This window comes from Cucurbitaria berberidis (genome assembly GCF_010015615.1).
Source record: "Cucurbitaria berberidis CBS 394.84 unplaced genomic scaffold K460scaffold_3, whole genome shotgun sequence".
NCBI lineage: Eukaryota > Fungi > Ascomycota > Dothideomycetes > Pleosporales > Cucurbitariaceae > Cucurbitaria > Cucurbitaria berberidis.
The window spans coordinates 5,068,366-5,080,874 of NW_024468937.1; the positions used below are offsets into that span (position 1 = coordinate 5,068,366).

The 12,509-nt window shown below is 50.7% G+C and overlaps 3 protein-coding genes across 3 annotated transcripts; 2 read left to right on the forward strand and 1 right to left on the reverse strand.

Moving 5' to 3' along the window:
• Positions 1-259: 259 nt before the first annotated feature.
• K460DRAFT_367169 (uncharacterized protein) lies at positions 260-1,266 on the forward strand. The gene is made up of 3 exons (XM_040933518.1): positions 260-455; positions 528-615; positions 718-1,266. The coding sequence occupies exons 1-3, from the start codon at positions 435-437 to the stop codon at positions 1,098-1,100; spliced, it is 492 nt and encodes a 163-aa protein (XP_040788931.1). The 5' UTR covers positions 260-434; the 3' UTR covers positions 1,101-1,266.
• A 1,683-nt stretch (positions 1,267-2,949) lies between these two features.
• K460DRAFT_123815 (uncharacterized protein) lies at positions 2,950-4,578 on the reverse strand. The gene is made up of 2 exons (XM_040926639.1): positions 3,245-4,578; positions 2,950-3,109 (listed from the first exon to the last, which is right to left on the reverse strand). The coding sequence occupies exons 1-2, from the start codon at positions 4,446-4,448 to the stop codon at positions 3,093-3,095; spliced, it is 1,221 nt and encodes a 406-aa protein (XP_040788932.1). The 5' UTR covers positions 4,449-4,578; the 3' UTR covers positions 2,950-3,092.
• A 2,857-nt stretch (positions 4,579-7,435) lies between these two features.
• K460DRAFT_356058 (ankyrin) lies at positions 7,436-12,005 on the forward strand (the record flags this gene model as incomplete). The annotated part of the gene is made up of 4 exons (XM_040931928.1): positions 7,436-8,411; positions 8,468-8,671; positions 8,746-8,967; positions 9,040-12,005. The coding sequence occupies 4 exons, from the start codon at positions 7,436-7,438 to the stop codon at positions 12,003-12,005; spliced, it is 4,368 nt and encodes a 1,455-aa protein (XP_040788933.1).
• Between the last annotated feature and the right edge of the window lie 504 nt (positions 12,006-12,509).

Here is a 12,509-nt window from a genome sequence, read left to right on the forward strand (position 1 = left end):
TCCTTGGCTTTCTCAATCTCACGACAATAAGCTTCAGGTGTGATGATTATGGCCAGAGTGCGGCTGCAAAACAGGCTTACCATCACTCAACCATATTTCGAAAACAGGGCACTGCTAAGAATAAGAATAATTACGAAGAAAACAAATCAAACTAGGCATAACGCGATCTGCTAAAGATGTGGAGCGATCTCTCGGGACCCCGGGTACCTGGGAGGGGTAGTCTGGACCCCTCAACACCACAACACCAAAGGAGCTATTGGACCTCTCATTATGACGTCGCGCGCAACTTGCTTTTGCGACGAAAAAGTCTGAGAACACCATATAAAGCTCCATCAAGCCTGAGAATGGCACCACATCGCCTTCTCACACTTCTACCTTTGATCTTGCTCTTATACGGCTATAACGAAACGTAACTTGCGTCAGTATACGCAAGCATGCCTACCATCAACGCAGCCGTAAGAACTAACTCAGCTTCAACAAATCGATGTCCGTATCATTGAGCAATTGTACTGACAACTGTCTGCTAGGTCTTCCATGCCTACGCATACGGCACAGCATTTTGGTACGGTCTGCGCGGCTTATGCCGTGTCTACGATCCCGTCATGGTAGTCGGCTGTACGTCCTCGTTCTTCACCATCAACATCAACTGTCCACCCTCCCACCCTTGAATCCGCAGCTCTCGAAAAGGAAACACGACAGAAAACTAATAATCACCAGGGTTTCGGCCCCCCTCTCAACTCAACCTCACTCCCAACGACCTCGAACTCTATAACGTCCGCAACGACGGCTGGTGTCTTATTACGCTCGCGCTCATCTTGATTTCTTTCACCAACGCCGTGCCCTTTAACTCCGCGCCCGCGACGAAATTAACTAGTATTCCGTACGCCAAGGCTGTGGTTGCTGCGACTGTGTTCCACCATGTCACAACGGGCATTGGCGCATATCAGCATTACAGATTAGCGACGCATTATAATACGAGTATGGCAATTGGAGTGTGGGGGAATGTGTGGTTGACTTTCACGGGGCTGGTGACTCTGGTGTTGTTGCAGAGTGATGCGGGGAAACATTCGGTTGAGGAGGTGACAAAAAAGGCTAGGTGATGGAATATTGGTTAGGAGTGATGCATGCTGTTGGACAATATTTGGAGATTGCTGAAATCTAACATACGATGGGACGGCAGAATGGCTCGCGGCGTTTGAAAGGCATTGTGGTAAAAGACGGGCGAGGGCTGACGAATAGAACTAATTTGATCACCCGTAATGAGCCAACATCGTACGATTAAGAGAGTGAGATAAAAACAAGCAGAACCGTCTAACCACCAGCCTCCTCCCCTTCTACAGCTAAACAACTCGTAGCCGCTTCCCTGGTGAAAGGTCAACTCAAACTCATAGCCACCTTTCTCAAGGGTAAAATACCCTCTATCCCCTCCCATCTCTTCCTCTTCCTCATCATCACCCATCACTATCCATCACATATACCTCGGCCACCCCCCAAAGCCCGACGCATACCCACGGAAATTCCAGCCCTGCTGCTTCATACCACAAGGCGTGCAGTACCCGTCTCTGCCATCGTAAAAGTTTTGTAGGCGGCACTCTCTAGATTGGCGGTAAGGGATACCCGGCTGATTGAGGTAGTATGGGTTGTTGACGCGGTTGATGTCCCTGAGGAAGTAGTTGCAGAACTGAGGGGCTTGGATGTACTCGCGGTGGTTGCAGCGATTCCAGTGGCGGATTGTGTCTCGGCACATGGTTTTAGGTTGGAGGGGTGAGTGAGAGGTTACGATATAGATGGTGGATGAAGTGTGTTGAATGGAGTGTGTGAGAGAGAGAAGGTGGGTGTGAGATGGTAGAAGTAGTCTTGCTCACCATGGAAGGACCTGGTTGGGAGCTAAGAGATATCTTCTTAAGTACATGACCACTTTGGTGATTTTTCTAACAGGACTCTGTGCATGCCCGTCTGCGTTTGTCGGGGTATCCGGGAGTGTAATCCGGAATAATGGTGTGGTTGTTCTGGCGCACACAAGAGCAGTGTCTGCTGCGTTAACAAGAATATACCGAACGAGCTATGGCTCTGCTGTCTGTCGGATTCTACCGCTGATAGAAGGGTCTCGCCTATGAAGGCTGTGTAAATTGGCACAAACAGTATGTGGGTGGAGGAGACCTGCTACTGGAGCGTTCGGAGGGCGTCAAAGCACTCCCAGCACGTAAGAGAAGAACCCTAGTGAGAAGAAATACCTTAAAGCCAGAACGGCGCACACCAACCGAGCATGAGCTTGGCATTCATCGGGCGGTACTTCCGAAGGACTAGTTCTTGTGAAGTCCCGTCTTGGCAGGCTGCTTGCAAAAAGCTATATTGAGGCTGTCGCTGTGCTGTACAAAGTAGTTAGAGGGGACACAGGTGGCATGAGTGTTTGTCCATGGAGCCACTAAGCGATCGCAGAGTGTCAGCGGCTTGTGGGATGCAAACCGATTGTCTCGATAACCGAACGAGATGGTGTCAGCAACGTCCCAGCATAGCTGAGAGAGTTAGCTTCTGGCAATCTGTTTCCTAGAACGCGGCTGTCGTACACAGCAGTGGTGGCGTGCTCGATGGAAGTATTCCGATAGGTAGAAAGGACGATCGGTATGAATTTGACTCCTAGGAATAGTATGAGCGATTTCACTGATCATACTGTTTGTGCTTGTGCGATGGTGGAGGAGGCATTGGGCTGCTGCAAGAAGAATTGTTGCCCAACACCGACACCATGGAAATTTAGAATGGTAGGTCACAGTAGATATTGTACTTGGAAGTTGAAGAATAGCCAATGAATCCAAGGTATCTACAATGACGGAAATAGCCCAGAAGGGAGCCTGAGTGGTATCCCATAGCCACCTGTAAAACGCCTCTGTACGTTGCTCAACCCAGCCGGGTATATGACTAACAAGACTATGCAAAAGTTCCAACGCCAATATGTATGCAGGGGTATCTCCCAATTTCCAGTTTTCCAGTCCCAATCCCAAAGAACAAATGTCCCACCACGCTATGCACATGAAATCCCAATCGTCCATCATCGTATACGGGCATCGTTGGTCATTCAAGCTCCTGGTCCTGATTCACTTGTGCTTATGGCCTGCCACAGGCAAAAGCTATCAGTATGTGATCGATCAAAGTCTATGCGCGCCGCGCGTGAAGTAGAGAACACTAAATACAACAAAAAAGCAGCAAGAAATTCAAAGTACGCTCGAGGTTCACTATGTGAACATACCGCGAAACTTGACGCCGTTCTTGTGACGTATGCTATGAGCTGCGCGAGACGTGAAAGCGGACGGCGGTGACTGTGTAGCCGCTGGCTCGGTGACGGTGACGAAGACCGTGTCCGTAACCGTGACCATGTTGTCGTTGCCAGGCAGCAGTGTGGGTGAGATGCTGGGACGTTTGGTGAGAGTAGGGATCGCAGTGGGAGCTGGCATGGTCGAGTTGAGGAAAGGAGGTCTGCCAGTAGCAGAGGGAGTACCAGTGGGCTTGGCCGAGAAGATGGGGCCGACCTCGCCCTTGATTGCATCCGTCATGATGGCAGTGCGGGATGCCCAGTCAGATACAGCAACGGACATGGCATCCTGCTGAGGACCAAGAGCATACTTTTGTTTCGCATCTGCAGCCATCGCGACATCCGCAGATGCAACGTCGACATCGATGCAGGTGGTGTAATACTCGTCCTTGCCATTAGGCAGTCCAGGGTCGGCGCCGCCAGGGGCTGTATTCCATTGCCAGACCCAGTAGAATGTATAAGGCTTGCCCTTTTGGGCCGTCTTGGGAAGCTGAACGTTGGTTTCGCAGAAGAGCGGGTAATTGCCTGGCGTTCCCTCAACGGCTTGGCCCATTGCGAAATTCGGATCGGACTTGGTACGCTCTTGGGAGATAGGCGTGTCGTTCTTTTCGTAACAACGGCCATCGTCGAAATCGTTCGTGGCGAGCAGTTTGCCGCGCTTGTCTCCGCCCTGCCCATCCTGAGTCCATTTGAGAACCGTAACGAGAGTCTCATCTCCCTTTGGTTCAGTGGTGCCGTACACGAAGATGGTACCGCCGTTTTTGGGCTTACCCTTTTGATTGTTTGGTAGAGTGACGTGCCCATTCTCCATGTAGCGCATCGCAATGGAGCCGCCGGGTGCGGCTTGTAGGCGAGGGTATTTGTCCTTGGACTGCTCTTGTTTGCGTTGGCTTGTGTGGCAGAGGGGAGTGCTTTCGTCGATAAAGACCCGGCCTTTTGCGTTGGGGCCTGGGAGTTCCCAGTTCATAGAGAATCCATTGAAGCCTGGATCCGTCTTTGAGACCATTCCGCGAGGATATCCATATTCGCCAACGTATTCGCCCTGATCGTTGATATTGCGAAGCTGCTCGATCCAGGTGTGGCCCAGAGCGACAGGGGCAGCAGCCAGCGCCGCGACGGTCGCTTGTCTAATGCCGCGCATTCTGTTTGTGTTGTTGGGCGTTCGAAAAATGTAAACGTGAAGTGTATGTCGGGGGTTCGGCCTGCCGGTCGTCGTTGCTAGGTTGCAAAGGTTGAGTTCTTCGTAAATGCGCGGTCGCTGACACTGCAGGTATCGATAAAATTGAGAAAAGAAGTGTTGAAGTAAAAGTTGACAAGAGGAATATTATGAGAGTGTAGATGTACTTGAAGTGTCGGCTTGGCAACAAACTTCGCGAGCACACAAAGGTCAATCCACACGTGACTAGTCTTTCTTCACCTGGAAGTCGACAATAGCATTGTTGAATAGAAAAGTGAACGTGCGCTTTATTGGTCCTTCAGAGCGCAACCTACGCACAAAAGCGCGGAGAAAGGAAAGAGGGGAGAGAGGAGACGCGGCGCTGCCAGGTGTGAACACAAATACCATATTCACGCGGCCATGGTCCTTTATCAGGCGGGTGAATGGTGGTGAGACAGACACTGAGGACCATTGACAGAATTTAGGCCTAGAAGCACAGAAGAGACGGGAGCCAATAAAGAAGGACACACACGAGGTGTCGAAACACAGCGCCACGGCACGCGACTACGCATTTAAGCTTTTGTGCCTGTGTCGTGGGTGTTGGATCTGCGTCTCAACATCGACCTACACTGTAGCCGCCAGCGTCTTTGTCCCGATCCCGCCACATCTGCACGGCGTAGCGCGCTCATCTGCAGCCTCCCGCTCTTTCGGCGCAATAAGTGTAACGGTAGTTCATCGCCTTGCCGGACTCCACCAAGCTCTCTTCAGCGAAGGGAACGAATCGCAAGAGTATCAAAGGATCGTGCCGAGGATCTACGACACAGACATGGCATCTGGACGTCCCCTAGATGGCCCGCCGATCTCCGCTTGATTCATCGCCGAACGTTGCAAGGAGCATCGAGAGCCTGCAGCCTGCAGTGTCGCAGGCTATTCTGCGGCCTCGAAGGGCATAAAGTTGGCGAGGCCTCCCGACGAGCCCAAGGCGACCAGAAACAGCGCGATGAAGAGTCCACGTTGTCAGGAAGCGAGCCTCGCACCACCCGACGACAGGTGAATGGGCGCCGACGGGGCGCTTCGAGCCAGAGAATTTCCCGCAAATTTTGGTGGGGTGAAGGAGTGATGGTTGAAGACGGCCGGGTGGCGTTTCAGATCCCGACCTTCGCTTACCATGATTGGGCGCCTAGCATTCACGCTATGCCTCAACCTCCGCAATCTGATTGGAGCGCATTGCTCTATTTGAAGATGAAGGTACCTCTGGTCCGTCTGCTGCGACCAGCTTAACGCCCATCCAGTCGCTATATTTGACCAGCAGAAGTCTAGACGTCTAGACGATAATTTTCCGTCTTCCTAGCTCCGCGCCCAGTAGTGGCGAAGTGGTACGCATCCGGACTCGCGTCCAGAGTCGAGAACATGTTGCATGTTTCCTCCGTCAAGCGAGGCTGTTTCAAAGATAAGGAGCTGCGGGGCATCGATAAGTCCTGGAGCATATAGGAATCGCGACCAGGTTCCCCACTTGTCGAGGTCCTGGTAGATTGAAGGAACACCTACCACTGTATTTCGCGCCGTTGTTGCTTCAAAATTCACTCCGTCGCGGTACGTGGAGAGTTACAGTGCTTGACACAAGGTTCAACCACGTACTCAAACTTCACTAATCCCATGGAAATACGTTGTACGTCAAGCCAGCTACAATGGAGACCATTGGCACTTGCATTCAAGCGACAGATCAACAAAGAGGTTTCATAAAGTCCTTGTGTTCTACTACGCATACCAAGCACAATTTTACCCCTCAAAGTAAAAGATTCGAAACATCACCAGTAGAAGCTAACCAGAATGAATCAACCTTTTAACTGCACATGCACGGGCATCGTAACAAGCTGGGGGTGCGGTTGTCGAAATTGGGATTTTATAGGAACATGTGCAGGGCCTACCTACCATAACCCACCGACTCTGGTAGGTCTAGCACTTAAGTGGCATCTAATATGTAGTAAGTGCGGAGAGAGATTGCCGGAGGTGGAGAAGCGATGGGTGGAGAGACAGTGTGGTGCAGGGGATGAAGGAGAGGTGATAGATGGCGTGGAGTGCACCACGCGCGAGGAGGGATTAAGGAAAATGTTGAACACTGAGTTCTACCGCACAGTATATTGAGAGATAATGCTATAGAAAGTAGGTTCCAAAGACGCTAAGCTGGTGTCTTCCCCGGGTACCTAGGCTTAGCGTCCATGCCGCTACCACAGCAAGTCAGACTCAAAAATGCGGCCTAATCAACCACAAAGATACTTACATACCGTTACATTAAGTTCGCTTCTGTTGCAGACCCCAGATACCAAGCTTCAAGAGCGTCAGTGGAATCGCAAAAGCCAAGTAGATCCATAACTTCCCAGAAACCGACCACTCTGCATGCTCGTTGCCTTGGCCTGACGTGTACATATATTATAGTTTCGAGCTTTCGGAGTCCTAATTCACTGCCTAGCCGCTGCAACAAAAGAGAAGGGGGATGACGTGCCTGGAACAATTGATCAAGTCGCACTGCACCGGGGAGGCTGTACAGTATTCAGTTTCGAATCTTTTGCTATTTGCAAAAGTGCATACAAAGGCATATAACAGCGATATGATGCATTTGCGGTATCAAAGAATGGATATATAGTTAGCTCGCTATACAAGCAGAATTATGCCGAGATAGAGGACTAGCCTGCGCAGATCCTCCAAAGCGTGGCTATAGGAGGCCAGTACGAACATTTGACCAATGAACGGACCAATCGTGGTCTCCAAGAAACCGGTGAGCGCTTGCGGCTGTGCCCCATCGAGATGGTTGCCTTGCTGCACGCCGGCAGCAGAGGCCACAAGGCTGAGACGACAAGGACGGCCAACAGCGCTGCTATGACTGCCAGACCAGGAATACCATATACTACTCCTCTTCGACATCGGCTTAGTACAACTCCAACCTCCCCTCTTTCCCTTCTTAACGAGACGAAATGCCGCGCCGGCTGCGTCGTGAAGACTACACCGTCGGATGGGTGTGCGCGCTCCCCGTCGAGCTGGCGGCAGCGCAGGAGATGCTCGACGAAGAGCACGACGACCTTGGACGCGAGTACAACGACAACAACGAGAATGTGTACGCCCTAGGCTCGATAGCAGGGCACAATGTTGTAATTGCGTGCTTGCCGGCTGGCCGCGTTGGTAACAATCCGGCGGCAGCCGTGGCGACGCAGATGCGAGCGACGTTCAAAGGAATACGCTTCGGGCTGATGGTTGGCATTGGTGCAGGCGTTCCGACCCCAGAGGCAGATATTCGACTCGGAGATGTGGTAGTCAGCCAGCCATATCAGACCTTCGCGGGCGTGGTACAATACGACTTTGGAAAGACGACACCCAGCGGCTTCGAACGGACGGGATCACTGAATTCTCCGCCGCAAATACTGCTTGCTGCGGTAGCACGAGTGCGGGCACACGAGCTACGAGGCAAACGCAGGTTCTTGGAGTATGCATCCAAGCTCGAGCGCATACCTAAATTCCAGCGCAGCAAGACGGGGCCTGACATTCTGTTCGAGGCAGGCTATAACCACGAGGGCGGTCCAACATGCGAGCTCTGCAACCCCAACAGACAGAAAGCGCGAGCGCAACGCGAGAGCGAAGAGAACGTAGTCGTGCACTACGGCACGATTGCATCAGGCAACCAAGTGATGAGAGATGCTGCTGAAAGAGACAGAGTTAGCGCGGAGCTTGGGGGCGTGCTTTGCTTCGAGATGGAGGCGGCAGGCCTGATGAACAGCTTTCAGTGTCTTGTCATCCGCGGCATATGCGACTACGCCGACTCGCACAAGAACAAGAAGTGGCAGCCGTACGCAGCGGGGATAGCAGCAGCCTATGCGAAGGAATTACTATCAGTGTTACCGGCGGCGGAGGTTGCGGACACGTCCCCGGTAGATGAAGCCATGAGTGGCGTAAGCGGTTAGTGTAGTAGCTGCCTTTTGCATTTTATTATGCTGTTATTAATACTCTGCAAGAACACGACTTCGAATATTGTGCAAACCCTTCTGCTAAGCGTAGGAAAATCGATGCTTCTAATGGCTTTGAGACTGAGTTCACTTCGACGAGTGGGTCACAAACCAAGCTTGTGGCTAGACGTATGTACTGCAAAGTCCCCTCAGACATGAAGAAACTCGGTTCTGACGCTACAGTATCAGCACAGCTTTCAGATCAGGAGCAAGGTCAGTCGCCTATGCACGTCATTTGACAAGCCATTAATGCAATATAGATTGCCTTAGAACGCTCTCGTTTCCAGAACAAGAGTACAGACACGACGATATTCACACCGCGAAAGATACTTGTGATTGGCTTCTTCAACATCCACATTTTCGCGTCTGGTTGAAAAGCACTCAACGGGTTCTTTGGATCAAAGGGAACCCGGGCGCCGGCAAGTCTGTGCTTATGAAATATGCTGTCCGGAAAATGCACGAAAACCAGTCTGGGGAACTTATTCTGTCCTTCTTTGTTCATGGCCAAGGTACGGATCTGCAAAAGACACCATTAGGTATATTTCGTGCGATGTTGAATTCCATGCTCGAGAACTTTCCAGACTACCTCGCTCAACTGACCACGAAATTCGAAGAGCGGGAGAAGCGATTTGGGGGTTATATGGCGGACAGATGGAAGTGGACCACCAAAGAACTCCAAGATTTTCTGACTACTGTTTTGACGAAGGGGACACAATCTTGTCCTGTCATCGTCTTCATCGATGCCATTGATGAATGTGGCGAAGTTGCTGCTAAGAGTTTACTAGCATACTTCAAAGAAGTCGCGAAGCAGGCGAAGGCAGAAGGAGCGCGGTTCAAAGTATGCCTATCTTCCAGACACTATCCGATCCTTGGCCTAGAAACCATCCCAGCGATAAACGTGGAAGACGAGAACGGTAAGGATGTCCAATGGTATACTCGGAAGCGACTAGAAGACATTCAGCTGAAGGGAAAACGCCAGCAAATTGAGGACGAAATACTGTTGAAAGCTCGAGGTGGTTTCCAGTGGGTATTTCTAGTTACCGAAAAAATAATTGGTCGGAACTTGGCAGGCATCAGAGCAGACAAGCTACTTGACGAGCTCACAGTTTGTCCAGAAACTCTAAGTGAGCTATATGCCGCACTCCTGAGCAGCGTTACCAAAACAGAAAAACTCCAGATGACAAAGCTTTTCCAATGGGTTTTATTCGCGGAGAGGCCTCTATCTACGCAGGAGCTTCGAGAAGCGCTTGCTGCCGATGCGGATATGAGCTGCACATCTATCTCTCAACTCAGAGACCACGAGAGCTGGTCAGAAAGCCTAGACGGCTTCGAGAGGCATGTTAAGCACATTTCTCGAGGTCTTGTCCAATTTCAGACTCGCGAGGTTTATGAGCAGTACGAACCTAACGAGGAAGATCCAGACCGCGAGGCCCAACTTATCCATCAATCTGTGGCCGACTACCTGTTCGACAAATTTCTCTATGACATGGCGGATAACCAGCACGCTCCGCAATCCCCAGCAGGCGCTGGCCATTTCCAGATATCAAGGTCTTGTCTTAGATACTTGACACTAAGGGAATTACTGGAAGCGGCCCGGCTACCGCGGGGCACCGTTTCATCGCAGTTTCCCCTGGCACCGTACGCAACGCGATATCTCTTCGACCACATTCGCAAAGTTGAGAAAGAAAGGATTCTCCAGCCTGACCTGCTCACAATCATTCAATGGACGCCCCAGTCTAGGACTATGCAACAACTTGCGGACCTATTGAGGGTTTTGGACCCTGACAGTGCCCATACGCCTCTAGGGTGGCCATTCTGTGGAGCAACAGCGTTCCATGTCTTGGCTGCGTTCGGCTCGAACAGCGCATGTGATGGGTACCTAAATGAGAGCGACGAAACGATCGATGGCAAAGACTCAGACATGAACACGCCACTACATATTGCCATCCGTGAGGGGTGCCAAGATATAGCACTGACGTTGCTGGACCAGTCCATCGTGTGGCAGTCTCAGCATGGTGACAACAGCATCAATGAGGGCAAATGCAAAAGGCACAAAGAAAGTCGACTCGTGGATATTGAAGCTGAGAATAACGACGGAGATACAGCGTTGACAATTGCATTGTCCATGAAGGCTGACAAGGTCCTTTCCAAATTGATCGAAGCCGGTGCTGATCTGAAGTACATGGGACGAGAAATGGCGCTAGTGGCTTATGCCATTAGCAACAGAAATATGAGGCTTCTCGCTAGACTGATCGGGAAGAACATATGTTTGGACGGGGCTGTATTCTTCGCTGTAAAAGACCACCATCTCAACCAGGACGATGTTCTCAAGGAAATTGTCGCACAGCTCCTCAAAGCTGGAGCCAACACCATTGAGTCACCAATGTTTGGAGGACTTTCCGAGCCCAAGGATAACAGTGAAGGCTACGATGAAGATTCCGATGAATATTTCGATGAATATTTCAATGAATTTGAGAGCAGGAACGATGACAATGCACTTCTTATAGCCTGCAGAAGAGGTCAGGCGGATTTGGTCGATCTGCTCTTGTCATACGGTGCATCAGCAACTTGTCAAAACAAGATTGGAGAATCGCCTTTACTGATTGCAGCAGATTGCGGACACAACAAACTCACTCAATCATTACTTCAGTGTGCGCCGTCGGCAGTTGAACTGGAAACTGGGGACGGTCGTACAGCCCTGGACGCAGTCATTGACAATAATGAAATAGACTTACTCCTACTTCTCATTAAGAAAGGAAGCTTCTCGACTTCAAATTCAGTTCTAGAAAAGTGTTTCATGTCGCTTGTCGATGATGAGTATACTCTTCGCATTGCTGTAGAAGCCTTCCTAGAGAACGATGTCATTGAATCAGATGTCAAAAACCAAATCCTAGTCAAGTACCTACTTAACTGTTTCAAGGGGAACTTTTATCAGGGAGATGGAGGGGGGCAGTCACCGCTTTTGTGGGCAGCACGGAATGGATACAAGGAAGTAGTTAAACTGCTGCTTGAGGTAGCTAACGTGGACGTCAACGCACAGGACCGTTTCGAGCAGTCGCCGATTCTCTGTGCAGCAGCATATGAACACCAAGAAATAGTCAGGCTACTACTTCACACTGGAAAGGTCTCCATTGATGCACGGAGCAATAGCGGGTGGGCGTTGCGATCATGGGCAGTCGTGAGAGGATATGGGGATATTGTCAAGTTGCTGCATGACACTAGCAACATTAATGTGAACGCGGATGATAATACTGGACCATCATTACTATGGTGGGCGGCACGGACCGGATGTGTGGCGATGATCGAGCTCCTGTCTGGGGCTGGCGAAGTAGACATTGATGTATGGGACGACAACGGACGAACAGCGCTCTCGTGGGCAGCACAATATGGACATACGGCGGTAGTCCAGCTGCTAATAAAAACAAACAAAGTTAATATCCACGCAAACGACCACTATGGGCAGTCGCCGCGGTGGTGGGCAGCAAGAAACGGAAATGATGCGGTGGTAAAATTATTGGACGAAGCATCCGCCGATCGTGATCATTGAGAACATCTTTTCAATTACGAAGAATACAATACATACAATTCCAAGCATCGCCAACAAGAAGATCCCTGCCTGTCTTAGCCACCGCTGATCATCATGGCGTAACATCACGAAACATACCCCGATGAGACGTAAAGGAGATTTCAAAAGCGCCTACGCCCCAGTGTTACCTGTTGAGTTATCGCCAGTTCTCTGGAGCTACTTTGAATACCGAGAGAATATAGCTGTACCACACCCCGGCATAGACTTAGAAAGATTTTCAGCGACCGAGATAGAGGCAATGCCTGAGTTACAGAAGTTCCACAGGGGACCGACAGACATGCAAATACACACCCAGCCTCAGAGTTCACCGCGCTCTGGCACACTCAAACTTCCAAGCTCATCGTCGCAGAAATAGCGCTAGGCTTCTTTATCCGAAGCGAGGACTTGGGCGCGGGAAGAGAGGCCGCGGCAAGTTCAATTGGTGTATTGCATGTAGGATCAGAAGCCAATCATACACGTGAGTGA

What these genes read in the sequence shown, in the direction of transcription:
- K460DRAFT_367169 (XM_040933518.1), top strand. Translation starts at nt 435, where the DNA reads ATGCCTACCATCAACGCAGCC. An exon ending in TGCCTACCATCAACGCAGCC is followed by an intron (nt 456 to 527) that starts GTAAGAACTAAC and finishes ACTGTCTGCTAG; the next exon opens with GTCTTCCATGCCTACGCATA. An exon ending in TCCCGTCATGGTAGTCGGCT is followed by an intron (nt 616 to 717) that starts GTACGTCCTCGT and finishes AATAATCACCAG; the next exon opens with GGTTTCGGCCCCCCTCTCAA.
- K460DRAFT_123815 (XM_040926639.1), bottom strand. Translation starts at nt 4,448, where the DNA reads ATGCGCGGCATTAGACAAGCGACCGTCGCGGCGCTGGCTGCTGCCCCT.